Source organism: Anomalospiza imberbis, unplaced genomic scaffold (assembly GCF_031753505.1).
Source record: "Anomalospiza imberbis isolate Cuckoo-Finch-1a 21T00152 unplaced genomic scaffold, ASM3175350v1 scaffold_1092, whole genome shotgun sequence".
Taxonomy (NCBI): Eukaryota; Metazoa; Chordata; class Aves; order Passeriformes; family Viduidae; genus Anomalospiza; species Anomalospiza imberbis.
In genome coordinates, this window is record NW_027099483.1 from 1 (window position 1) to 27,193 (window position 27,193).

Sequence of the window (27,193 nt, forward strand, 5' to 3'; positions counted from 1 at the left end):
CTGGGGGGCACTGGGGGCACTGGGATGTTACTGGGGGGCATTGATACATTACTGGGGGGTAATGGGATGTTACTGGGGGGGCACTGGGACGTTCCTGGGGGGCACTGGGATGTTACTGGGGGCACTGGGGAGTGCTGGGCCATTCCTGGGGGGCACTGGGACGTTCCTGGGGGGCACTGGGACGTTCCTGGGGGGCACCGGGACATTCCTGGGGGGCACTGGGACGTTACTGGGGGGCACTGGGACGTTTCTGGGGGCACCGGGACGTTCCCGGGGGGATACTGGGAGCGCTGGGAATGCCGGGGGGGGGTCTCTGAGGGCCGTGCCCCCCAGGCCACGCGGAACACGGGCAAGAGCATCGCCAACCGCAACATCGCCAACCCCACGGCGGCGCTGCTGGCGGCCTGCATGATGCTGGACCACCTGCGGTGGGCGGGGACACCTGCCTGGGGGCGTGGCTCACCTGCCGGGGGGCGGGGCTCACCTGCCGGGGGGCGGGGCTCACCAGCCGGGGGCGGGGGATACCTGCCGGGGGGCGGGGCTCACCTGCCGGGGGGGGGCGGGGACACCTGCCGGGGGGCGGAAATCACCTGCTGGGGGGCGGGGCTCACCTGCCGGGGGGCGGGGACACCTGCCGGGGGGCGTGGCTCGCCTGCCGGGGGGCGTGGCTCACCTGCCGGGGGGCGGGGCTCATCTGCCGGGGGGCGGGGCTCACCTGCCGGGGGGCGTGGCTCACCTGCCGGGGGGCAGGGAATACCTGGGAGGGGGCGGGGCACACCTGGAGGGGGCGGGGCTCACCTGGAGGGGGTGGGGCTCACCTGGGTGGGGGATTTAAAAGTGGGTTGTGGCCTCCCCAGTGGGAGGGGCCGGATAAGAGGGCGTGGCCTAGCTGGGAAAAAAATCCCATGGGAGGGGCTGGGTGAGGGGGCGGAGCCTCGTGCAGGGCACAGCCTCTGGGTGTTCACCTGGAGGGGGTGGGGCTTCACCCCAGGGTTGGGTGTGGCTCGCTGATGTGGGCGTGGCCCGTGTTTGCCCCGCCCCCAGGCTGCACAGCCACGCCTCCACCATCCGCCAGGCCGTGCTGGCCTCGCTGGACGACCCCAGGGTAAGCCCCGCCCTCACCTGTCCAAGGGGCGTGGCCCCAAACCTGTGGGTGTGGTCAGGAGCCCGCCTGACGGGCGCGGCCCCAAACCTGTGGGCGTGGCGCTGACGTGGCCCCGCCCCCAGACGCACACGCCGGACATCGGGGGCCAGGGGCACGACGTCGGGCGCGGTGCAGAGCATCATCGGCCACCTGCCGCGGGGCTGAGCCGGACACACGGACACGGGGCTGGACCGGCCCGGGACCCCCCTGAACACCCCCAGGAGCACCCGCCTGACGCCCCCAGGACCCCCCAGAACACCCCCGGGACCCCAAAACACCTCCAGGACCCCAAACACCCCCGGGACCCCAAAACACCTCCAGGACCCCTCAGGAAACACCTGCGGGACCCCAAAACACCCCCAGGAACCCAAAACACCTCCAGGACCCCCCAGAACACCCCCGGGACCCCAAAACACCTCCAGGACCCCAAAACACCTCCAGGACCCCCCAGAACACCCCCGGGACCCCAAAACACTCCCAGGACCCCCCAGAACACCCCTGGGACCCCAAAACACCTCCAGGACCCCAAAACACCTCCAGGACCCCCCAGAACACCCCTGGGACCCCAAAACACCCCCGGGACCCCCAAAACACCCCCAGGAACCCAAAACACCTCCAGGACCACGCACCTGACACCCCTGGGACCCCAAAAACAGCCCCAGGACCCCAAAACACCCCCAGGACCACGCACCTGACACCCCTGGGACCCCAAAAACAGCCCCAGGAACCCAAAACACCTCCAGGACCCCCCAGAACACCCCTGGGACCCCAAAACACCCCCGGGACCCCCAAAACACCCCCAGGAACCCAAAACACCTCCAGGACCATGCACCTGACACCCCTGGGACCCCAAAAACAGCCCCAGGAACCCAAAACACCTCCAGGACCCCCAAAACACCTCCAGGACCATGCACCTGACACCCCTGGGAACCAAAAACACCTCCAGGACCCCAAAACACCTCCAGGACCCCCCAGAACACCCCTGGGACCCCAAAAACAGCCCCAGGAACCCAAAACACCTCCAGGACCACGCACCTGACACCCCTGGGACCCCAAAACACCCCCGGGACCCCAAAACACCTCCAGGACCCCTCAGGAAACACCTGCGGGACCCCAAAACACCCCCAGGAACCCAAAACACCTCCAGGACCCCCCAGAACACCCCGGGACCCCAAAACACTCCCAGGACCCCCCAGAACACCCCCGGGACCCCAAAACACCCCAAGGAACCCAAAACACCTCCAGGACCCCCCAGAACACCCCCGGGACCCCCAAAACACCCCCAGGAACCCAAAACACCTCCAGGACCACGCACCTGACACCCCTGGGACCCCAAAAACAGCCCCAGGACCCCAAAACACCCCCAGGACTACGCACCTGACAGCCCTGGGACCCCCAAAACAGCCCCGGGACCCCAAAAACAGCCCCGGGACCCCAAAACACCTCCAGGACGACGCACCTGACACCCCTGGGACCCCAAAAACACCCCCGGGACCCCAAAACACCTCCAGGAACCCAAAACACCTCCAGGACCACCCACCTGACACCCCTGGGACCCCAAAAATACCCCCGGGAACCCAAAGCACCTCCACCACTTCCAGGACCACAATGCACCCCAGGGGACCCCGAAACACGTCTGGGACCCCCAGGAGCACACCAAAGACACCCGCGGGACCCCAAAGCCATCTCTGGGCCCCCCCCAGCACCCCTCAGGACCACACAGAAAACCCCCAAGACCCCCCTGGAGCCCCCCAGGACCACAGGACACGCCGGGGTCCCACCAGGAGCACCCCAAACCCCCCACAGGACCCCAAAAAACACCCCAGGACCACCAAGAACCCCAAAAACTCCCCACAGAACCCCAAAAAAAAACACCCCAGGACCACCAAGAACCCCAAAAATTCCCCACAGGACCCAAAAAAAACACCCCAGGACCACCAAGAGCACCCCAAACTCCCCCACAGGACCCAAAACATCCAGGACCACCAAGAACCCCAAAAACTCCCCACAGAACCCCAAAAAACACCCCAGGACCACCAAGAACCCCAAAAACTCCCCACAGAACCCAAAAAAACACCCCAGGACCCCCAAGAGCACCCCAAAAACTCCCCACAGGACCACCAGGACCCCCCCCCCAAACCCCCACAGGACCCCAAAAAACACCCCAGGACCACCGGGAGCCCCCCACTTTCCCCCACAGGACCACCAAGAGCACCCCAAACCCCTCACAGGACCCCAAAAAACACCCCAGGACCCCCCAAATAAACACCCCAGGACCACCAAGAGCACCAAAAACTCCCCCACAGGACCACCAGGACCACCCCCCCAAACCCCCACAGGACCCCAAAAAACACCCCAGGACCCCCCAAACCCCTCACAGGACCCCCCAAATAAACAGCCCAGGACCACCAGTCCCCCCGTGGTTTATTGAGGCGGTGGGCGTGGCGGGGGCGGGGCTAAGGGCGGAGCCAGGGGTGCTGCAGGCACTGGCGGGCGGTGGCACGGCGGGCGGGCTCGAAGGCCAGCATGGGCCGCAGGAAGCGGGCGAAGGCGGCCGCCGGCCCCCGCGGCCACTCGTACTTCTCCTGCAGCACCGCCCGCAGCCCCCACGGCCGCAGGTGCCGGATGTGCCGCAGCTCACCTGGGGAGGGGCGGGGTCAGGGGCGGGGCCGGCAGGGGACACGCCCGCCCCCGTGTTACGCACCGAGCAGTGGGAGGGGCAGGGAGGATGATGAGGTGGCCCCGCCCCTTAGAGGGGTGTGGTCAAGACACGCCCCAGTCCCCACATGGTCACACCCTTTATGAGGGGTGTGGCTGGGACACGCCCCAATCCCGATGTGGCTCCACCCCTTATGAGGGGTGTGGCTGGGACACGCCCCAATCCCGATGTGGCTCCACCCCTTATGAGGGGTGTGGTCAGGACGCCCCAATCCCGATGTGGCTCCACCCCTTATGAGGGGTGTGGTCAGGACACACCAATCCCGATGTGGCTCCACCCCAATTAAGGGTGTGGTCAGGACACACCCCAATTCTGATATGGCCCCACCCCTTATGCAGGGTACAGTGAGGACACGCCCCAATTCTGTGGCCCCGCCCCTTATGAGGGGTGCAGTGAGGACACGCCCCAAACCTGTGGCCCCGCCCCTTATGAGGGGTGCAGTGAGGACACGCCCCAAACCTGTGGCCCCGCCCCTTATGAGGGGTGCAGTGAGGACACGCCCCAAACCTGTGGCCCCGCCCCTTATGGGGGTGCAGTGAGGACACACCCCAATCCTAATATGGCCCCACCCCTTACAGAGGAATAGGAGACGCCCCTCCCCTTGTGGGCGGGGCTACGGGAGAACAAACCCCACCCCCTCCCCACCTCACAACCCTGCTGAGCTGAAGTCCCGCCCCTTTTCCATGACCACACCCCCATGTGTATGACACCACCCCCACCCCCTCATTTGCATAACCCCACCTTCTACCACTTCCGCCACACCTTCAGGGCCCCACCCAGCACTTAACCCCGCCCCCTGGCATCCCGCCGGGCCACACCCAGACGTAGCCACGCCCACGGACCAGGTACCCAGCCCTGGCCCCGCCCAGCGGCCCCGCCCTCACCTCTCCTGTTGAAGAACTCGCGGGAGTAGCGCCCCCCCAGGGCCACGTGCCGCGGGATCTCCCCCAGCAGCTCGATCACGTGCGCTATGTGGTCTGCGGGGGCGGGGCGGGTCAGACACGCCCATTATAGCCACGCCCACTCCCTTCAGCCACGCCCACCCTGCTCCTCCCATCCCTTCTCTCCCCACCCCCACATGGGGATACTGAGTTGGCCACGCCCCCTTCGCCAACCCCCCAGTCCATTGGCTGCCACCCCACAGCAGGCTCCACCCAGTTATGAGCCACGCCCCTACGCCAGGCCACGCCCCTTGTTCGAAGTGCCATTCCCAATGGCCACGCCCTTGTGTCAGCCACACCCCTTGGCTCCCTATTGGCTACCAGACACCACACCCCCTTAAACATCCTTGTTGGGGATGTCCCGCCCACAGGTGCCACACCCCACCCAGCCCCGAAGCCACACCCAGCCCTTAGGCCACGCCCACATTAGAGGCCACACCCATCATTGAGGCCCATCCCAGCGACCGCACCCATCTGAGACCACACCCATCCCAGCGACCACACCCATCCCAGACCACACCCATCCCAGCGACCACACCCATCCGAGACCACACCCATCCCAGCGACCACACCCATCCCAGAGACCACACCCATCCCAGCGACCACACCCATCCGAGAGACCACACCCATCCGAGACCACACCCATCCCAGCGACCACACCCATCCCAGCGACCACACCCATCTGAGACCACACCCATCCCAGCGACCACACCCATCCGAGACCACACCCATCCCAGAGACCACACCCATCCCAGCGACCACACCCATCCCAGACCACACCCATCCCAGCGACCACACCCATCCCAGCGACCACACCCATCCCAGCGACCACACCCATCCGAGAGACCACACCCATCCGAGACCACACCCATCCCAGAGACCACACCCATCCCAGCGACCACACCCATCTCAGAGACCACACCCATCCCAGCGACCACACCCATCTGAGACCACACCCATCCCAGCGACCACACCCATCTGAGACCACACCCATCCCAGAGACCACACCCATCCGAGACCACACCCATGCCAGCGACCACACCCATGCCAGCGACCACACCCATCCCAGCGACCACACCCATCCCAGACCACACCCATCCCAGCGACCACACCCATCCCAGCGACCACACCCATCCCAGCGACCACACCCATCCCAGCGACCACACCCATCCGAGACCACACCCACCCCAGCAACCACACCCACCCCAGCGACCACACCCATCCCAGAGACCACACCCATCCCAGCGACCACACCCATCCGGGACCACACCCATCCCTGAGACCACACCCATCCCAGAGACCACACCCACCCCAGCGACCACACCCATCTGAGACCACACCCATCCCAGCGACCACACCCATCCCAGCGACCACACCCATCCCAGCGACCACACCCATCCCAGAGACCACACCCATCCCAGCGACCACACCCATCCCAGCGACCACACCCATCCGAGACCACACCCACCCCAGAGACCACACCCATCCCAGAGACCACACCCATCCGAGACCACACCCATCCCAGAGACCACACCCATCTCAGACCACACCCATCCCAGCGACCACACCCATCCCAGTGACCACACCCATCCCAGCGACCACACCCATCCCAGAGACCACACCCATCCCAGAGACCACACCCATCCCAGTGACCACACCCATCCCAGTGACCACACCCATCCCAGCGACCACACCCATACGGGACCACACCCATCCGAGACCACACCCATCCCAGCGACCACACCCATCCCATGGCCCCGCCCACCCTCGTCGCGGCTGTACTCCTCCCCCGAGTGTGGCTCGAACAGGTAATCGCCCGTGGCCAGCTCGAACGCCTGCGGGGGGCACGGGGGCACGGGGGGTCATGGGAGACCCCCCCTCACCCAGGGGGTCATGGGCAGCCCCCTCCCCACCCCAGGGTCCATGGGCAGCCCCCTCCCCACCCCAGGGTCCATCAGAGCCCCCTCCCCAGCCTGGGGTCCATCAGAGCCCCCTCCCCACCCCAGGGTCCATGGGCAGCCCCCTCCCCAGCCCGGGGTCCATCAGAGCCCCCTCCCCACCTTGGGGTCCATCAGAGCCCCCTCCCCAGCCCAGAGTCCATCAGAGCCCCCTCCCCCACCCAGGGTCCATCAGAGCCCCCTCCCCACCTTGGGGTCCATCAGAGCCCCCTCCCCAGGCCCCCCCCCTCCCCACCCCGGGGTCCATCAGAGCACCCTCCCCAGCCTGGGCTCCATGGGCAGCCCCCTCCCCAGCCTGGGGTCCATCAGAGCCCCCTCCCCAGCCCGGGGTCCATGAGAAGCCCCCTCCCCAGCCCGGGGTCCATCAGAGGCCCCTCCCCAGCCCGGGGTCCATGGGAAGCCCCCTCCCCACCTTGGGGTCCATCAGAGCCCCCTCCCCAGCCCGGGGTCCATGGGCAGCCCCCTCCCCAGCCCGGGATCCATGAGAAGCCCCCTCCCCAGCCCGGGGTCCATCAGAGCCCCCTCCCCAGCCCGGGGTCCATCAGAGCCCCCTCCCCATCCCAGGGTCCATCAGAGCCCCCTCCCCAGCCCGGGGTCCATGAGAAGCCCCCTCCCCAGCCCTCACCATGCAGGCCGTGCTCCAGATGTCGGCGGGGGGGCCGTACCCCGCCCCCAGCAGCACCTCCAGGGCCCGGTACTGCCGGGTCTGGATGTCCTCGGTGAAGTGTTTGTGCTGGGGGGGCACGGAGGGGTCACCCCCAGCCCCAAAAACACCCCCAGAACCCCCCCCCGACCCCACACAAACCCCCTCAGACCCACAGGAACACCCCCAGAACCCCAAAACCTCACCCCCAGTGACCCCCCCAGTCCCCCCCAGTGGCCCCCCAGTCCCCCCCAATCCCCCCCAGTCCGCCCAGTCCCCCCCAGTGACCCCCCCAGTCCCTCCCAGTGACCCCCCAGTCCCCCCCAGTCCCTCTCCCAGTGCTCCCAGTTCCCCCCCAGTGCTCTCCCAGTGCTCCCAGTTCATCTCCCAGTTCCCTCCCAGTCCCCCCCAATCCCCTCCCAGTCCCTCCCAGTGACCCCCCCAGTCCCTCCCAGTCCCTCCCAGTCCCTCCCAGTGACCCCCCCCATCTCCCCCAGTCCCTCCCAGTGGCCCCCAGTCCGCCCAGTCCCCCCCAGTGACCCTCCCCCAGTCCCTCCCAGTGACCCCCCAGTCTGCCCAGTCCCCCCCTGTCCCCCCCAGTCCCCCCCAGTCCCTCCCAGTAACCCTCCCAGTCCCTCCCAGTGACCCCCCAGTCCCCCCCAGGTCCCTCCCACTGACCCTCCCAGTCCCCCCCAGTCCCTCCCAGTGCCCCCAGTCCCCCCCAGTCCCCCCCAGTCTCTCCCAGTGCCCCCAGTCCCTCCCAGTGGCCCCCCAGTCCCTCCCAGTGCCCCCAGTCCCTCTCACCACCCAGCAGCCGTTGCCCAGGTCGGCGATCTTGATGCGCAGCCGGGGGGCAGCGCGGGGGTCCAGGGGGTTCTCCTGCCCCCCCGGCAGCCCCCCCTCACCTGGAGGGGACATTGGGGACCTTGGGGGCTCACCCGGGCACCCCCGGTGCCTCCACACCCCCAGTGGAGCCCCCATTTCCACCCCTACCCCAAATTGCCCCCCCAGACCCCCCCAATCCCGAATAGCCCCCAAATCCACCCCAAATTGCCCCCCAGACCCCACCAAACCCTAAATATCCCCCCAAATTGCTCCTCCAGACCCCCCCAACCCCAAATTGAACCCCCAGACCCCCCCAATCCCGAATACCCACCAAATCCACCCCAAACTGTCCCCCAGACCCCCCCAATCCCGAATAGCCCCCAAATCCACCCCAAATTGCCCCCCCAGACCCCCCCAATCCCGAATACCCCCCAAATCCACCCCAAATTGCCCCCCAGACCCCCCCAATCCCGAATACCCCCCAAATCCACCCCAAACTGCACCCCCAGACCCCCCCAATCCCGAATACCCCCCAAATCCACCCCAAATTGCCCCCCAGACCTCCCCAATCCCAAATACCCCCAAATCCACCCCAAACTGCCCCCCAGACCCCCCCAATCCCGAATACCCCCCAAATCCACCCCAAATTGCCCCCCCAGACCCACCCAATCCCAAATACCCCCAAATCCACCCCAAATTGCACCCCCAGACCCCCCCAATCCCGAATACCCCCCAAATCCACCCCAAATTGCCCCCCCAGACCCACCCAATCCCAAATACCCCCCAAATCCACCCCAAATTGCCCCCCTAGACCCCCTCAATCCCGAATACCCCCCAAATTCCCCTCTCGATCCCCCCCAATCCCGAATACCCCCCAAATTGCCCCCCCAGACCCCCCCAATCCCAAATACCCCCCAAATCCACCCCAAATTGCCCCCGAGACCCCACCAAACCCTAAATATCCCCCCAAATTGCTCCTCCAGACCCCCCCAACCCAAATTGAACCCCCAGACCCCCCCAATCCCGAATACCCCCCAAATCCACCCCAAATTGCACCCCCAGACCCCCCAATCCCGAATACCCCCCAAATCCACCCCAAATTGCACCCCCAGACCCCCCCAATCCCGAATAGCCCCCAAATCCACCCCAAACTGCCCCCACCACACCCCCCCAATCCCGAATACCCCCCAAATCCACCCCAAATTGCCCCCCAGACCCACCCAATCCCAAATACCCCCCAAATCCACCCCAAATTGCCCCCCTAGACCCCCTCAATCCCGAATACCCCCCAAATTCCCCTCTCGATCCCCCCCAATCCCGAATACCCCCCAAATTGCCCCCCCAGACCCCCCCAATCCCAAATACCCCCCAAATCCACCCCAAATTGCCCCCAGACCCCACCAAACCCTAAATATCCCCCCAAATTGCTCCTCCAGACCCCCCCAACCCCAAATTGAACCCCCAGACCCCCCCAATCCCGAATTACCCCCCAAATCCACCCCAAATTTGCACCCCCAGACCCCCCAATCCCGAATACCCCCCAAATCCACCCCAAATTGCACCCCCAGACCCCCCCAATCCCGAATAGCCCCCAAATCCACCCCAAACTGCCCCCCCACACCCCCCCAATCCCGAATACCCCCCCAAATCCACCCCAAATTGCCCCCCCCCAGACCCCCCAACCCCAAATTGAACCCCCAGACCCCCCCAATCCTGAATACCCCCCAAATCCACCCCAAATTGCCCCCCCAGACCCCAGACCCCCCAGACCCCCCCCAATCCCGAATACCCCCCCAAATTCCCCTCTCGATCCCCCCCCAATCCCGAATACCCCCCAAATTGCCCCCCCAGACCCCCCCAATCCCGAATACCCCCCAAATTGCCCCCCCTCGATCCCCCCCAACTCTAAACACCCCCCCCAAATCCACCCCAAATTGTTCCTCCGGACCCCCCCCCCCCCACAAAAAATTGCCCCCCAGACCTCCCCCAAACCCTAAATATCCCCCCACATTGCTCCTCCAGACCTCCCCCAACCCCAAATTGCCTCCCCTAGAACCCCCCCCAACCCCAAATTCCCCCCCAAAATCCTCCCAACCCCCCCCTCCCCCCCACACTGACCCAGGGGGTTGGGGAGCCCCTCGGAGCCCCCCCGAAATGAGGGAGCCGGAGGTGGGGGTGAACAGGGAGTCCGAGGCCGAGCTGGGGCTGGGGGGGGCGCCGGGGGGGGTCCCGGGCCCCCCCTGGAGGCGCAGGAGCCCCCCCGAAAATCCATCGCTGGAGCCGCCCCCTGCCGGCAGCGTGTGCACCCCCCGAGGACGAGGCCCCGCTCGGGGGGCTCCCCCCAAATTCCTCCGGGGGGTCCGTGGGGGTTTCTGCAAGAGGAAAGAGACCCTGAGACCCCTCCCCCCTCCCCAAATTCACCCCAAAAACTCCCAGGTGGTCCCCTAACCTCCCCCCCTCCCCCCCCCCCCCAAAATATCTGGAGCCCCAAAGACTCGTGGGGTTCCCCAAAATAGGAGCAGGGACCCCAAAACCGTCGCCAGAGCCCCTCAAATTTGTTCTTGGGGGTCCTGCTCACCCACAAGGCCCAAATCCACCCTGGGGACCCCAAACTATCTTAGGGGGCTCCCCCCCACCCCATCCTGGGGACCCCAAATCCACCTTGGGGACCCCCAAATCCACCTTGGGGACCCCAAAATATCTTAGGGGCTCCCCCCACAAACACCACCCTGGGGACCCCAAAATATCTTAGGGGCTCCCCCACACCCCCTCCTAGGGACCCCAAACCCACCTTGGGGACCCCAAATCCACCTTGGGGACCCCAAAAATATCTTAGGGGCTCCCCCCACCCCCTCCTAGGGACCCCAAACCCACCTTGGGGACCCCAAATCCACCTTGGGGACCCCAAAATATCTTAGGGGCTCCCCCACCCCATCCTAGGGACCCCAAACCCACCTTGGGGACCCCAAATCCACCTTGGGGACCCCAAAATATCTTAGGGGCTCCCCCCCACCCCATCCTGGGGACCCCAAACCCACCTTGGGGACCCCAAATCCACCTTGGGGACCCCAAAATATCTTAGGGGCTCCCCCCACCCCATCCTGGGGACCCCAAACCCACCCTGGGGACCCCAAAATATCTTAGGGGCTGTCCCCCGGTGTCCCCCCCCCAGCAGTGACCAGTGTCCCCGGTGTCCCCAGTGTCCCTGGTGTCCCCCCACACTGACCGGTGTCCCCGGTGTCCCCAGCTGTCCCCGGTGTCCCCACCCGCCACTGACCGGTGTCCCCGTGTCCCCGGTGTCCCTCCCTGCATTGACCGCTGTCCCCGGTGTCCCCGGTGTCCCCACCCGCACTGACCGCTGTCCCCGGTGTCCCCGGTGTCCCCACCCGCACTGACCGCTGTCTCCGGTGTCCCCGGTGTCCCTCCCTGCACTGACCGCTGTCCCCGGTGTCCCCCCCCAGCACTGACCGCTGTCCCCGGTGTCCCCGGTGTCCCCACCCGCACTGACCGCTGTCCCCGGTGTCGCTGGCTGTCCCCCGGTGTCCCCCACCAGCAGTGACCAGTGTCCCCGGCTGTCCCCAGTGTCCCCGGTGTCCCCCCGCAATGACCGGTGTCCCCAGCGTCCCCGGTGTCCCCAGCGTCCCCGGTGTCCCCAGTGTCCCTGGTGGTCCCCACCCGCACTGACCGGTGTCCCCGGTGTCGCTGGCTGTCCCCGGTGTCCCCCCCGCACTGACCGGTGTCCCCAGTGTCCCCGGTGTCCCCACCCGCACTGACCGGTGTCCCCGGTGTCCCCGGTGTCCCCCCGCACTGACCGGTGTCCCCGGTGTCCCCGGTGTCCCCCCGCACTGACCGGTGTCCCCAGTGTCCCCGGTGTCCCCCTGCAATGACCGGTGTCCCCAGTGTCCCCGGTGTCCCCAGTGTCCCCGGTGTCCCCACCCACACTGATCGGTGTCCCCGGTGTCGCTGGCTGTCCCCAGTGTCCCCCCCCAGCAGTGACCAGTGTCCCCGGCTGTCCCCAGTGTCCCCGGTGTCCCCCCGCAATGACCGGTGTCCCCCCCCCTGCAATGACCGGTGTCCCCGGTGTCCCTGGTGTCCCCACCCGCACTGACCGGTGTCCCCAGCTGTCCCCGGTGTCCCTCCCTGCACTGACCGCTGTCCCCGGTGTCCCCGGTGTCCCCGGTGTCCCCCCACCCGCACCGACCAGTGTCCCCAGTGTCGCTGGCTGTCCCCGGTGTCCCCACCCGCACTGACCAGTGTCCCCGGTGTCCCCGGTGTCCCTCCCTGCAGTGACCGGTGCCCCCGGTGTCCCTGGTGTCCCCCAGCACTGACCGCTCTCCCCGGTGTCGCTGGCTGTCCCCGGTGTCCCTCCCTGCACTGACCGCTGTCCCCAGTGTCCCCGGTGTCCCACCCGCACTGACCGGTGTCCCCAGTGTCCCCGGTGTCCCCACCCGCACTGACCGGTGTATCCGGTGTCGCTGGCTGTCCCCGGTGTCCCCACCCGTACTGACTGGTGTCCCCAGTGTCCCCGGTGTCCCCACCCGCACTGACCGGTGTCCCCCCTGTCCCCCCGCACTGACCGGTGTCCCCAGTGTCCCCGGTGTCCCCCAGTGTCCCCCACCCGCACTGACCGGTGTCCCCGGTGTCGCTGGCTGTCCCCAGTGTCCCCCCCCAGCAGTGACCAGTGTCCCCGGCTGTCCCCAGTGTCCCCGGTGTCCCCAGTGTCCCCACCCGCACTGACCGGTGTCCCCGGTGTCGCTGGCTGTCCCCAGTGTCCCCCCCCAGCAGTGACCAGTGTCCCCGGCTGTCCCCAGTGTCCCCGGTGTCCCCCCGCAATGACCGGTGTCCCCAGCGACCCGGTGTCCCAGTGTCCCTGGTGTCCCCACCCACACTGACCGGTGTCCCCGGTGTCCCCACCCGCACTGACGGCTGTCCCCGGTGTCCCCCCGCACTGACTGGTGTCCCCGGTGTCCCCGGTGTCCCCCCCACACTGACCGGTGTCCCCGGTGTCCCCCCGCACTGACCGGTGTCCCCGGTGTCCCCGGTGTCCCCCCGCACTGACCGGTGTCCCCGGTGTCGCTGGCTGTCCCCGGTGTCCCCGCGGTGTCGCGCAGCCGCTCCAGGTCCCGCAGCCGCTCGGCCAGCAGCTGCCGCTGTCGCCCGCTGTCGCCGCCGCCGCCGGCGCCGCTGAGCCCGCGACAGCCGCTCCTGGGGAGGGATTGATGGATTTTGGGGGATCCCCTCGGTTTTGGAGGGAATGGACAGGGGGAATTTGATTTTGGGGGTAAAGGGCAGACAGGTGTGCAAAACCGTGCAGGGGTACACAGGTGTGCAATGTCACAGGTGAGCACACACACATGAGCACACACAGGGAGCGCGCACAGGTGTGCATGCACGCAGGTGAGCACACACAGGTGTGCAATGTCACAGGTGAGCACACACACACAGGTGAGCACACACACATGAGCACACGCACAGTGAGCGTGCACAGGTGTGCATGCACGCAGGTGAGCACACACAGGTGTGCAACGTCACAGGTGAGCACACACACATGAGCACACCACAGGGAGCGCGCACAGGTGTGCATGCACGCAGGTGAGCACACACAGGTGTGCAATGTCACAGGTGAGCACACACACATGAGCACACACAGTGAGCGCGCACAGGTGTGCATGCACGCAGGTGAGCACACACACAGGTGAGCACACACAGGTGTGCACACACAGGTGTGCAATGTCCAGGTGAGCACACACAGGTGTACAATTGTCACAGGTGAGCACACACACATGAGCACACACACAGGTGAGCACACACAGGTGTGCAATGTCACAAGTGAGTGCACACACACAGGTGAGCACATACACAGGTGTACAATGACACGCAGATGAGCACACACAGGTGTGCAATGTCACAGGTGAGCACACACAGACAGGTGAGCACACTCAGGTGTGCAATGTCACAGGTGTACAATGACACACAGGTGAGCACACTCAGGTGTGCAATGTCACAGGTGTACAATGACACACAGGTGAGCACACTCAGGTGTGCAATGTCACAGGTGAGCACACACAGGTGAGCACACTCAGGTGTGCAATGTCACAGGTGTGCAATGTCACAGGTGAGCACACACACATGAGCACACGCACAGTGAGCGCGCACAGGTGTGCATGCACGCAGGTGAGCACACACAGGTGTGCAATGTCACAGGTGTGCATGCACGCAGGTGAGCACACACAGGTGTGCAATGTCACAGGTGAGCACACACAGACGAACACACACACAGTGAGCGCGCACACAGTGTACAATGACACACAGGTGAGCACACACAGGTGTGCAATGTCACAGGTGAGCACACACAGGTGAGCACACAGGTGAGCACACACACAGGTGTGCACACACCCAGGTGAGCGCACACAGGTGAGCACACTCAGGTGTGCAATGACACAGGTGAGCGCACACAGGTGAGCACACACACAGGTGTGCAATGACACACAGGTGAGCACACACACACAGGTGAGCACACACACAGGTGTACAATGACACACAGGTGAGCGCACACAGGTGAGCACACACAGGTGTACAATGTCACAGGTGAGCACACACACAGGCGAGCACACACACAGGTGTGCAATGACACAGGTGTGCAATGACACAGGTGAGCGCACACAGGTGAGCACACACTCAGGTGTGCAATGACACAGGTGTGCAATGACACAGGTGAGCGCACACAGGTGAGCACACACAGGTGTGCAATGTCACAGGTGAGCAATGACACACAGGTGAGCACACTCAGGTGTGCAATGTCACAGGTGAGCACACACAGGTGAGCACACACTCAGGTGTGCAATGACACACAGGTGAGCACACACAGGTGTGCAATGTCACAGGTGAGCACACACAGGTGAGCACACTCAGGTGTGCAATGTCACAGGTGAGCACACACAGGTGAGCACACACTCAGGTGTGCAATGACACAGGTGAGCACACACAGGTGTGCAATGTCACAGGTGAGCACACACACACAGGTGAGCACACTCAGGTGTGCAATGTCACAGGTGAGCACACACAGGTGAGCACACACTCAGGTGTGCAATGACACAGGTGAGCACACACAGGTGTGCAATGTCACAGGTGAGCACACACACACAGGTGAGCACACTCAGGTGTGCAATGTCACAGGTGAGCACACACAGGTGAGCACACACTCAGGTGTGCAATGACACAGGTGAGCACACACAGGTGTGCAATGTCACAGGTGAGCACACACACACAGGTGAGCACACTCAGGTGTGCAATGTCACAAGTGAGTGCACACACACAGGTGAGCACACACACAGGTGTACAATGACACAGGTGAGCACACACAGGTGTGCAATGTCACAGGTGAGCACACACACAGGTGAGCACACAGGTGTACAATGACACACAGGTGTGCACACACACAGGTGAGCACACACACAGGCGAGCACACTCAGGTGTACAATGACACAGGTGAGCGCCCACAGGTGAGCACACACACAGGTGAGCACACACACAGATGAGCACACACACAGGTGTGCAATGACACAGGTGAGCGCACACAGGTGAGCACACACACAGGCGAGCACACACACAGATGAGCACACACACAGGTGTGCAATGACACACAGGTGAGCACACACACATGAGCACACACACAGGTGTACAATGACACAGGTGAGCGCACACAGGTGAGCACACACACAGGTGTGCAATGACACAGGTGTGCAATGACACACAGGTGAGCACACACACAGGTGTGCAATGACACAGGTGTGCAATGACACACAGGTGAGCACACTCAGGTGTGCACACACACAGGTGAGCACACACAGGTGTACAATGACACACAGGTGAACACACACACAGGTGAGCACACACTCAGGTGTGCATTGTCACAGGTGAGCACACACAGGTGAGCACACACACAGGTGAGCACACACACAGGTGTGCAATGACACAGTTGAGCGCACACAGGTGAGCACACACACAGGTGTGCAATGACACACAGGTGAGCACACACACAGGTGTGCACACACCCAGGTGAGCGCACACAGGTGAGCACACACAGGTGTGCAATGACACAGGTGAGCACACACACAGGTGAGCACACACACAGGTGTGCAATGACACACAGGTGAGCACACTCAGGTGTGCAATGTCACAGGTGAGCACACACAGGTGAGCACACACAGGTGAGCACACACTCAGGTGTGCAATGACACAGGTGTGCAATGACACAGGTGAGCGCACACAGGTGAGCACACACTCAGGTGTGCAATGACACACAGGTGAGCACACTCAGGTGTGCAATGTCACAGGTGAGCACACACAGGTGAGCACACACAGGTGAGCACACACTCAGGTGTGCAATGACACAGGTGTGCAATGACACAGGTGAGCGCACACAGGTGAGCACACACAGGTGTGCAATGACACAGGTGTGCAATGACACAGGTGAGCGCACACAGGTGAGCACACACACAGGTGTGCAATGACACAGGTGTGCAATGACACAGGTGAGCGCACACAGGTGAGCACACACAGGTGTACAATGTCACAGGTGAGCACACACACAGGTGAGCGCACACAGGTGAGCACACACAGGTGTACAATGTCACAGGTGAGCACACACAGGTGAGCGCACACAGGTGTGCAATGACACAGGTGAGCGCACACAGGTGAGCACACACTCAGGTGTGCAATGACACACAGGTGAGCACACACAGGTGTGCAATGACACACAGGTGTGCAATGACACAGGTGAGCGCACACAGGTGAGCACACACTCAGGTGTGCAATGACACACAGGTGAGCACACACAAGTGTACAATGTCACAGGTGAGCACTCCTCCTGGGGTGCCGAGCTCACTGTGGACAGACAGGAGGGGGGGGTTCAGCCCAGGGCCCCCAGCCCAGGTGTGGGGGGATCTGGGGATCCCCGAATTCCAGGGGCACCCCCGAGCAGTGGGGGGGCTGGGCACACCTGTTCTTTTGGGGGATCAACAGCTACCTGCACACAGGATGGATTTTGGGGTCACCTGAGCTCCATGATCAGTTTTTGGGGTTACCTGCACTCCATGATCAGTTTTTGGGGGGTCACCTGCGCTCCATGATCAGTTTTTGGGGGTCACCTGCACTGCTGAGCTGGATTTTGGGGTCACCTGCACTCCATGATCAGTTTTTGGAGGTCACCTGCACTGCTGAGCTGGATTTTGGGGTCACCTGCGCTCCATGATCAGTTTTTGGGGTCACCTGCACTCCATGATCAGTTTTTGGGGTCACCTGCACTCCATGATCAGTTTTTGGAGGTCACCTGCACTGCTGAGCTGGATTTTGGGGTCACCTGCACTCCATGATCAGTTTTTGGGGGTCACCTGCACTCCTGAGCTGGATTTTGGGGTCACCTGCGCTCCATGATCAGTTTTTGGGGTCACCTGCACTCCATGATCAGTTTTTGGGGTCACCTGTGCTCCATGATCAGTTTTTGGGGGTCACCTGCACTCCATGATCAGTTTTTGGGGTCACCTGTGCTCCATGATCAGTTTTTGGGGGTCACCTGCACTCCTGAGCTGGATTTTGGGGTCACCTGTGCTCCATGATCAGTTTTTGGGGGTCACCTGCACTCCTGAGCTGGATTTTGGGGTCACCTGCGCTCCATGATCAGTTTTTGGGGTCACCTGCACTCCATGATCAGTTTTTGGGGGTCACCTGCACTGCTGAGCTGGATTTTGGGGTCACCTGCGCTCCATGATCAGTTTTTGGGGTCACCTGCACTCCATGATCAGTTTTTGGGGTCACCTGAGCTCCATGATCAGTTTTTGGGGGTCACCTGCCCTCCATGGTCAGTTTTTGGGGTTACCTGCACTCCTGAGCTGGATTTTGGGGTCACCTGCGCTCCATGATCAGTTTTTGGGGGTCACCTGCACTCCTGAGCTGGATTTTGGGGTCACCTGCGCTCCATGATCAGTTTCTGGGGGTCCCCTGCACTCCATGATCAGTTTTTGGGGGTCACCTGCACTCCTGAGCTGGATTTTGGGGTCACCTGCAGTCCATGATCATTTTTTGGGGGTCACCTGCGCTCCTGAGCTGGATTTTGGGGTCACCTGTGCTCCATGATCAGTTTTTGGGGGTCACCTGCACTGCTGAGCTGGATTTTGGGGTCACCTGCACTCCATGATCAGTTTTTGGGGGTCACCTGTGCTCCTGAGCTGGATTTTGGGGTCACCTGTACTCTATGATCAATTTTTGGGGGTCACCTGCCCCCCACCCCCACCCCGGGGATGGATTTTGGGGTCCCTGCATTATGGGGATGGATTTTGGGGATCCCTCCACCCCCGGGGTGGATTTTGGGGTACCCTACCCCTCAGGGATGGATTTATGGGATCCCCACCCTCTCAGCTGTGGATTTTGGGGTACCCTACTCCCCCAGGTGAGGATTTTGGGGTACCCTACCCCTCAGGGATGGATTTATGGGATCCCTACCCTCTCAGCTGTGGATTTTGGGGTACCCTACCCCCCTCAGGTGAGGATTTTGGGGTACCCTAACCCCCCAGGGTTGGATTTTAGGGATCCCTGCCCCCTCAGCTGTGGATTTTAGTGTACCCGACCCCCCCCCAGCTGCATATTTTGGGGTACCCTACCCTCTCAGCTGTGGATTTTGGGGTACCTGCCCCCCAGGTGTGAGTTTTGGAGTACCCAACTCCCTCAGGTGTGGGTTTCGGGGTACCCTACCCCCCCAGGTGTGGATTTTGGGGTACCCTGCCCCCCAGGTGTGGGTTTTGGGGTACCCTGCCCCCCCAGGTGTGGATTTTGGGGTACCCCCCAGGTGTGGGGTTTTGGGGTACACCCCGGATGTGGATTTTGGGGTACCCCCCAAGGTGTGGATTTGGGGCACCCCCCCAGGTGTGGATTTTGGGGTACCCTCCCAAGGTATGGATTTTGGGGTACCCTGCCCCCCCCGGGTGCGGGTTTTGGGGTACCCCTCCCGGGTGCGGGTTTTGTGGTACCCTGCCCCCCCAGGTGTGGATTTTGGGGTACCCCCCCCAGGTGTGGGTTTTGGGGTACACCCCAGGTATGGATTTTGGGGTACCCCCCCCCCCGGGTGTGGGTTTTGAGGTACCCCCCAGGTGTGGATTTTGGGGTACCCTCCCAAGGTATGGATTTTGGGGTACCCCCCCCCGGGTGTGGATTTTGGGGTACCCCCCAGGTGTGGGTTTTGTGGTACCCCCCCAGGTGTGGATTTTGGGGTACCCCTCCTGGGTGTGGGTTTTGTGGTACCCTGCCCCCCCAGGTGTGGATTTTGGGGTACCCCCCAGGTATGGATTTTGGGGTACCCTGCCTCCCAAGGTATGGATTTTGGGGTGCCCCCCCCTCCCGGGTGTGGGTTTTGGGGTACCCCCCTCCCCAGGTATGGATTTTGGGGTACCCCCCCCTCCCGGGTGTGGGTTTTGGGGTACCCCCCTCCCCAGGTATGGATTTTGGGGTACCCCCCCCTCCCGGGTGTGGGTTTTGGGGTACACCCCAGGTATGGATTTTGGGTTATCCCCCTCCGGGTGCGGGTTTTGGGGTACCCTCCCAAGGTATGGATTTTGGGGTACCCCCCTCCGGGTGCGGGTTTTGGGGTACACCCCAGGTGTGGATTTTGGGGTACCCTCCCAAGGTGTGGATTTTGGGGCACCCCCCGTATGTGGATTTTGGGGTACCCCTCCTCCCGGGTGTGGATTTTGTGGTACCCTGCCCCCCCAGGTGTGGGTTTTGGGTTACCCCCCAGGTGTGGATTTTGGGGTACCCTCCCAAGGTATGGATTTTGGGGTACCCTCCCAAGGTATGGATTTTGGGGTACCCCCCCCAGGTGTGGGTTTTGGGGTACCCCCCAGGTATGGATTTTGGGGTACCCTGCCTCCCCAGGTGTGGGTTTTGGGGCATCCCCCAGGTGTGGGTTTTGGGGTACCCTCCCTCCCAGGTGTGGATTTTGGGGCACCCCCCGGGTGTGGGTTTTGGGGTACCCTGCCCCCTCAGGTGTGGGTTTTGGGCTACCCCCCCAGGTATGGATTTTGGGGTACCCCCCAGGTATGGATTTTGGGGTACCCTGCCTCCCAAGGTGTGGATTTTGGGGTATCCCCCCTCCCGGGTATGGATTTTGGGGTACCCCCCCCTCCCGGGTGCGGGTTTTGGGGTACCCTGCCCCCCCCGTGTGCGGGTTTTGGGGTACCTGCCCCGCGGGGCGGGCCGTCCCCCCGTGCCCAGCGCGCGGCCTGCGCCGCCAGGTGCCGCAGGTAGGGCTGCTGCACGCAGAGCAGCACGTTCTCGGGCTTGATGTCCGTGTGGATGATCTTGCACTTGGTGTGCAGGTAATCCAGCCCCTCCAGCACCTGCGGCACGGCACCCCTCATCGGCCCGGGGCACCCCAACATCCGGGGGGCACCCCAACATCCGGGGGTCACCCCAACATCGGAGGGGCACCGCAACATCGGGGGAACACCCCACATTTGGGGGGGCATACCAAATTGGGGAGGGGCGCCACAAAGTGGGTGAGGCACCCCCAAAGGGCTCCGAGGGGATTTTCGGGAGCTGGGAGTGGTTGGGGGGGGAGAATTTGAGGATCTGGGGGCACCCCAACGTCCGGGGGGCACCCCAACATCCGGGAGTCACCCCAACATCGGGGGGAACACCCCACATTTGGGGGGACAACCCAAATTGGGGAGGGGCGCCACAAAGTGGGTGGGGCACCCCCAGAGGGCTCCGAGGGGATTTTGGGGAGCTGGGAGTGGTTGAGGGCGGGGAATTTGAGGATCTGGGGGCACCCCAACATCCGGGGGGCACCCCAACATCGGGGGGAACACCCCAACATCGGGGGGAACACCCCAGCATCGGGGGGAACACACCACATTTGGGGGTGCAACCCAAATTGGGGAGGGGTGCCACAAAGTGGGTGAGGCACCCCCCAAAGGGCTCCGAGGGGATTTTGGGGAGCTGGGAGTGGTTGGAGGGGAATATGAGGATCTGGGGGCACCCCAACATCCGGGGGGCACCCCAACATCCGGGGGGGCACCCCAACATCGGGGGGAACACCCCACATTTGGGGGTGCATACCAAATTGGGGAGGGGCGCCACAAATTGGGGGCATCCCCAGAGGGCTCCAAGGGGATTTTGGGGAGCTGGGAGTGGTTGGGGGGGGAAAATTTGAGGATCTGGGGGCACCCCAACATCCGGGGGGCACCCCAACATCCGGGGGAACACCCCAATATCGGGGGGGCACCCCAACATCCGGGGGGAACACCCCACATTTGGGGAGGCATCCCAAATTGGGGAGGGGCGCCACAAATTGGGGGGCATCCCCAGAGGGCTCCGAGGGCATTTTGGGGAGCTGGGAGTGGTTGGGGGGGGGAATATGAGGATCTGGGGGCACCCCAACATCCGGGGGAACACCCCAATATCGGGGGGGCACCCCAACATCCGGGGGAACACCCCACATTTGGGGGGGCAACCCAAATTGGGGAGGGGCGCCACAAAGTGGGTGAGGCACCCCCAAAGGGCTCCGAGGGGATTTTGGGGAGCTGGGAGTGGTTGAGGGCGGGGAATTTGAGGATCTGGGGGCACCCCAACATCCGGGGGTCACCCCAACATCGGGGGGGTCACCCCAACATCCGGGGGGAACTCCCCAACATCGGGGGGAACACCCCACATTTGGGGTGCAACCCAAATTGGGGAGGGGTGCCACAAAGTGGGTGGGGCACCCCAGAGGGCTCCGAGGGGATTTTGGGGAGCTGGGAGTGGTTGGGGGGGGAGAATTTGAGGATCTGGGGGCACCCCAACATCCGGGGGGCACCCCAACATCCGGGGGGAACACCCCAACATCGGGGGGAACACCCCACATTTGGGGGGGCAACCCAAATTGGGGAGGGGCGCCACAAAGTGGGTGGGGCACCCCCAAAGGGCTCCGAGGGCATTTTGGGGAGCTGGGAGTGGTTTGGGGGGGGAGAATTTGAGGATCTGGGGGCACCCCAACATCCGGGGGAACACCCCAATATCGGGGGGGCACCCCAACATCCGGGGGAACACCCCAACATCGGGGGGAACACCCCACATTTGGGGGTGCAACCCAAATTGGGGAGGGGTGCCACAAAGTGGGTGGGGCACCCCCAGAGGGCTCCGAGGGGATTTTGGGGAGCTGGGAGTGGTTGGGGGGGGAATATGAGGATCTGGGGGCACCCCAAAATCGGGGGGGCAACCCAAATTTGGGGGGGCACCACAAAGTGGGTGGGGCACCCCCAAAGGGCTCCGAGGGGATTTTGGGGAGCTGGGAGTGCTTGGAGAGGAAATATGAGGATCTGGGGGCACCCCAACATCCGGGGGGCACCCCAACATCCGGGGGGAACACCCCAACAATTTGGGGGGGCTCTGGGCAGCACATTTGGGGTCACAGGGAGGGATTTGGGGATTTGGGGGGGCTCTGGGCAGCACATTTGGGGTCCCAGGGAGGGATTTGGGGATTTGGGGGGCTCTGGGCAGCACATTTGGGGTCGCAGGGATCCGGGGGGATTTGGGGGGGCTCTGGGCAGCACATTTGGGGTCGCAGGGATCCGGGGGGATTTGGGGGGGCTCTGGGCAGCACATTTGGGGTCACAGGGATCCGGGGGATTTGGGGGGGCTCTGGGCAGCACATTTGGGGTCGCAGGGAGGGATTTGGGGATTTGGGGGGGCTCTGGGCAGCACATTTGGGGTCGCAGGGAGGGATTTGGGGGGGCTCTGGGCAGCACATTTGGGGTCCCAGGGAGGGATCCGGGGGGATTTGGGGGGGCTCTGGGCAGCACATTTGGGGTCGCAGGGAGGGATTTGGGGGGGCTCTGGGCAGCACATTTGGGGTTGCAGGGATCCGGGGGGATTTGGGGGGGCTCTGGGCAGCACATTTGGGGTCGCAGGGATCCGGGGGGATTTGGGGGGGCTCTGGGCAGCACATTTGGGGTCGCAGGGATCCGGGGGGATTTGGGGGGGCTCTGGGCAGCACATTTGGGGTCACAGGGAGGGATTTGGGGGGGCTCTGGGCAGCACATTTGGGGTCACAGGGATCCAGGGGGGGCTCTGGGTAACACATTTGGGGTCCCAGGGAGGGATTTGGGGATTTGGGGGGGCTCTGGGCAGCACATTTGGGGTCGCAGGGAGGGATTTGGGGATTTGGGGGGGCTCTGGGCAGCACATTTGGGGTCCCAAGGAGGGATCTGGGATTTGGGGGGGCTCTGGGCAGCACATTTGGGGTCCCAGGGAAGGATTTGGGGATTTGGGGGGGCTCTGGGCAGCACATTTGGGGGTCGCAGGGATCCGGGGGGATTTGGGGGGGCTCTGGGCAGCACATTTGGGGTCGCAGGGATCCGGGTGGATTTGGGGGGGCTCTGGGCAGCTCATTTGGGGTCGCAGGGAGGGATTTGGGGCACACAGGACCCCCTGACCTGCCGGACGATGCTCTTGACGCAGGGCAGGGGCAGCCCCTGGTAGTTGGATTTGATGATCCAGCGCAGCAGTTGGTGCCCCAGCACCTCCAGCACCATGCAAACATCTGGGGGTGGGGGGCAGTCAAGGAACCCCCAGACCCCTGGGACCCCTCCCCAACAACGGGATGGGAAACTCGGGGTACCCCCCCCCCCCCCCCCCACCAAAAAGGATACGGACACCGTTGACCCCCGAAATCTTGAAGTCGTCGATGAGCTGCACGATGTTCTCACGGTTGGGGTCGCTGGGGTCTGAATCCCGCACCTGGGGGGGGAGGGGGGCACGGGGGGGGGGGTCACGGGGGTGGATTTGGGGGTCCCCGGTTTGGGGGGGCCGGGGGCACTCACACATTTCAGCAGCTTGATCTCATCCAGGGCCGTCTCCGTGTATTGGGGGGCACTTTTCACCACCTTCAGCGCCACGAAACGTTTCCTCCTGCCCGGGGCGGCCAAAAAAATCAAGGAGACCCCTCCCCACCAAAATTGCAGGGGAGCCCCCCCCCCGGGTGTCCCCGCACTCACCGGAGGTCCCAGCAGAGCCACACGGTGGAGAAATGTCCCCAGCCCAGCTTGCGAACCACGTGGTAGCGCCCGTGGAAAAGGTCCCCGATCCGGACCGGGTAATACCCCCCTGGGGAGGGGGCGCGGGGTGGGGGGGGGAAATGTCACTCTGGGGTTTGGGGACCCCCTCCCCCCGAACACCCCCAAAAGGAGCGGGGGGTCCCCACCTTTGCAGTAATCCCGGGGGTCCTCCTGCTCCCCCTCGTCGGAGCCCAGCAGGGACTCGGAGAGCGACGGCAGCGCCGAGGGGGGATCTGGGGACACCTGGCCGGGGGGGCTGGGGGTCCTGAGGGGGGGGACAGCAAAGCTGGGGACCCCCCCCCCCCCGTGGGTGGGCCACCAACCCCCAGCTCCCAGCAGACCCCGTCTCCGGCCACCCCCCTCCCCAAAATCCGGAACCTTCGAGGGTCTCCTCTTTGCCCCCGCCAAAATCTGGAATTTTCAGGGGTCTCCTCTCTGCCCTCCTGCCTCCAAAATCGGGAATTTTCAGGGTCTCCTCTCTGCCACCCCCTCCCCAAAATCTGGAATTTTCAGGGGTCTCCTCTCCGCCACCCCCTCCTCAAAATCTGGAATTTTCAGGGGTCTCCTCTCTGCCTTCCTGCCTCCAAAATCGGAAATTTTCAGGGGTCTCCTCTCTGCCTTCCTGCCTCCAAAATCGGGAATTTTCAGGGGTCTCCTCTCTGCCACCCCCCCTCCCCAAAATCTGGAATTTTCAGGGGTCTCCTCTCTGCCACCCCTTCCCCAAAATCTGGAATTTTCAGGGGTCTCCTCTCTGCTTCCCCCTCCCCAAAATCTCATTTCTTCAGGGGTCTCCTCTCTGCCATCCCCTCCCCAAAATCTGGAATTTTCAGGGGTCTCCTCTCTGCCACCCCCCCCTCCCCAAAATCTGGAATTTTCAGGGGTCTCCTCTCTGCCACCCCCCCTCCCCAAAATCTGGAATTTTCAGGGGTCTCCTCTCTGCCACCCCCTCCCCAAAATCTGGAATTTTCAGGGGTCTCCTCTCTGCCACCCCCTCCCCAAAATCTGGAATTTTCAGGGGTCTCCTCTCTGCCTTCCTGCCTCCAAAATCTGGAATTTTCAGGGGTCTCCTCTCTGCTCCCCCCCCTCCAAAATCTGGAATTTTCAGGGGTCTCCTCTCTGCCACCCCCTCCCCAAAATCTGGAATTTTCAGGGGTCTCCTCTCTGCTCCCCCCTCCCCAAAATCTGGAATTTTCAAGGGTCTCCTCTCTGCCACCCCCTCCCCAAAATCTGGAATTTTCAGGGGTCGCCTCTCTGCTCCCTCCCCTCCAAAATCTGGAATTTTCAGGGGTCTCCTCTCCGCCACCCCCTTCCCAAAATCTGGAATTTTCAGGGGTCTCCTCTCTGCCACCCCCTCCCCAAAATCTGGAATTTTCAGGGGTCTCCTCTCTGCCTTCCTGCCTCCAAAATCGGGAATTTTCAGGGGTCTCCTCTCTGCCACCCCCTCCCCAAAATCTGGAATTTTCAAGGCTCTCCTCTCTGCCTTCCTGCCTCCAAAATCTGGAATTTTCAGGGGTCTCCTCTCTGCTCCCCCCCCTCCAAAATCTGGAATTTTCAGGGGTCTCCTCTCTGCCACCCCCCTCCCCAAAATCTGGAATTTTCAAGGCTCTCCTCTCTGCCCCCCTCCGCCCAAAATCTGGAATTTTCAGGGGTCTCCTCTCTGCCTTCCTGCCTCCAAAATCGGGAATTTTCAGGGGTCTCCTCTCCGCCACCCCCTTCCCAAAATCTGGAATTTTCAAGGCTCTCCTCTCTGCCCCCCTCCGCCCAAAATCTGGAATTTTCAGGGGTCTCCTCTCTGCCTTCCTGCCTCCAAAATCGGGAATTTTCAGGGGTCTCCTCTCTGCCACCCCCCTCCCCAAAATCTCATCTCTTCAGGGGTCTCCTCTCTGCCACCCCCTTCCTAAAATCTGGAATTTTCAGGGGTCTCCTGTCTGCCACCCCCTCCCCAAAATCTGGAATTTTCAGGGGTCTCCTCTCTGCTCCCCCTCCCCCCAAAATCGGGAATTTTCAGGGGTCTCCTCTCTGCTCCCCCCTCCCCAAAATCTGGAATTTTCAGGGGTCTCCTCTCTGCCACCCCCTCCCCAAAATCTGGAATTTTCAGGGGTCTCCTCTCTGCCTCTGCTTCCCAAAATCTCGTCCCTTCAGGGGTCTCCTCTTTGCCACCCCCTCCCCAAAATCCCATCTCTTCAGGGGTCTCCTCTCTGCCACCCCCTCCTCAAAATCTGGAATTTTCAGGGGTCTCCTCTCCGCCACCCCCTCCCCAAAATCTGGAGTTTTCAGGGGTCTCCTCTCTGCCACCCCCTCCCCAAAATCTGGAATTTTCAGGGGTCTCCTCTCTGCCCCCCTCCGCCCAAAATCTCGTCCCCTCGGGGGTCTCCTCTCTGCCGCCCCCATACCTGGTCCCTTCGGGGGTCTCCCCCATGCTGGGGGGGTGGTCTCAGGGTGGTCCCACAGTGGCAAAGGAGCCGGGAATGGTCCCAGGGGAGCGCTGGGAGGTCCCAGAGGCCCCCCCGAGCTGGGGTGGGGGCAGGTGCGGGGCATTCTGGGCCATCACCCCCCCAAAATAGAAATGACCTCAAGGGCCCCCGGCCCCGCGGGGCTAAAAATAGCCCTGGAGGGGGAGGGGAGGCTCGGAATGTCCCCCCCCCCCCACCCCCTAAAAGGGGGCTCTGCTCGTGTGTGTCCCCCCCCCCAAAACGCTGGGCAGGGGTCGTGGCCCCGCTGACCCCCCCTCACCTTGGGGGTGCTTTCGGTTTTTTGTCCTTTTTTGCGCTTTTTCCTTCTCCTGGCGGGATCTGGGGAGGGGGTTTGGGGGTCACAGGGTGGGGGAAGGGGGGGTCGCAGCACTACAGTCCTCCTTGTCCTCCCACCCCAGGTACCC

At 63.4% G+C, this 27,193-nt stretch overlaps 1 protein-coding gene across 1 annotated transcript; it reads right to left on the reverse strand.

Annotated features, from left to right (window-relative positions):
* Positions 1-3,569: 3,569 nt before the first annotated feature.
* Positions 3,570-26,834, reverse strand: LOC137465781 (SRSF protein kinase 3-like). Its single transcript, XM_068177799.1, has 15 exons — positions 26,709-26,834; positions 24,462-24,580; positions 24,256-24,364; positions 24,082-24,169; positions 23,911-23,998; positions 23,695-23,801; positions 20,460-20,619; positions 17,077-17,116; positions 13,290-13,435; positions 10,349-10,630; positions 8,210-8,310; positions 7,388-7,495; positions 6,570-6,639; positions 4,748-4,840; positions 3,570-3,785 (listed from the first exon to the last, which is right to left on the reverse strand). The coding sequence occupies exons 1-15, from the start codon at positions 26,732-26,734 to the stop codon at positions 3,601-3,603; spliced, it is 1,722 nt and encodes a 573-aa protein (XP_068033900.1). The 5' UTR covers positions 26,735-26,834; the 3' UTR covers positions 3,570-3,600.
* Positions 26,835-27,193: the final 359 nt, after the last annotated feature.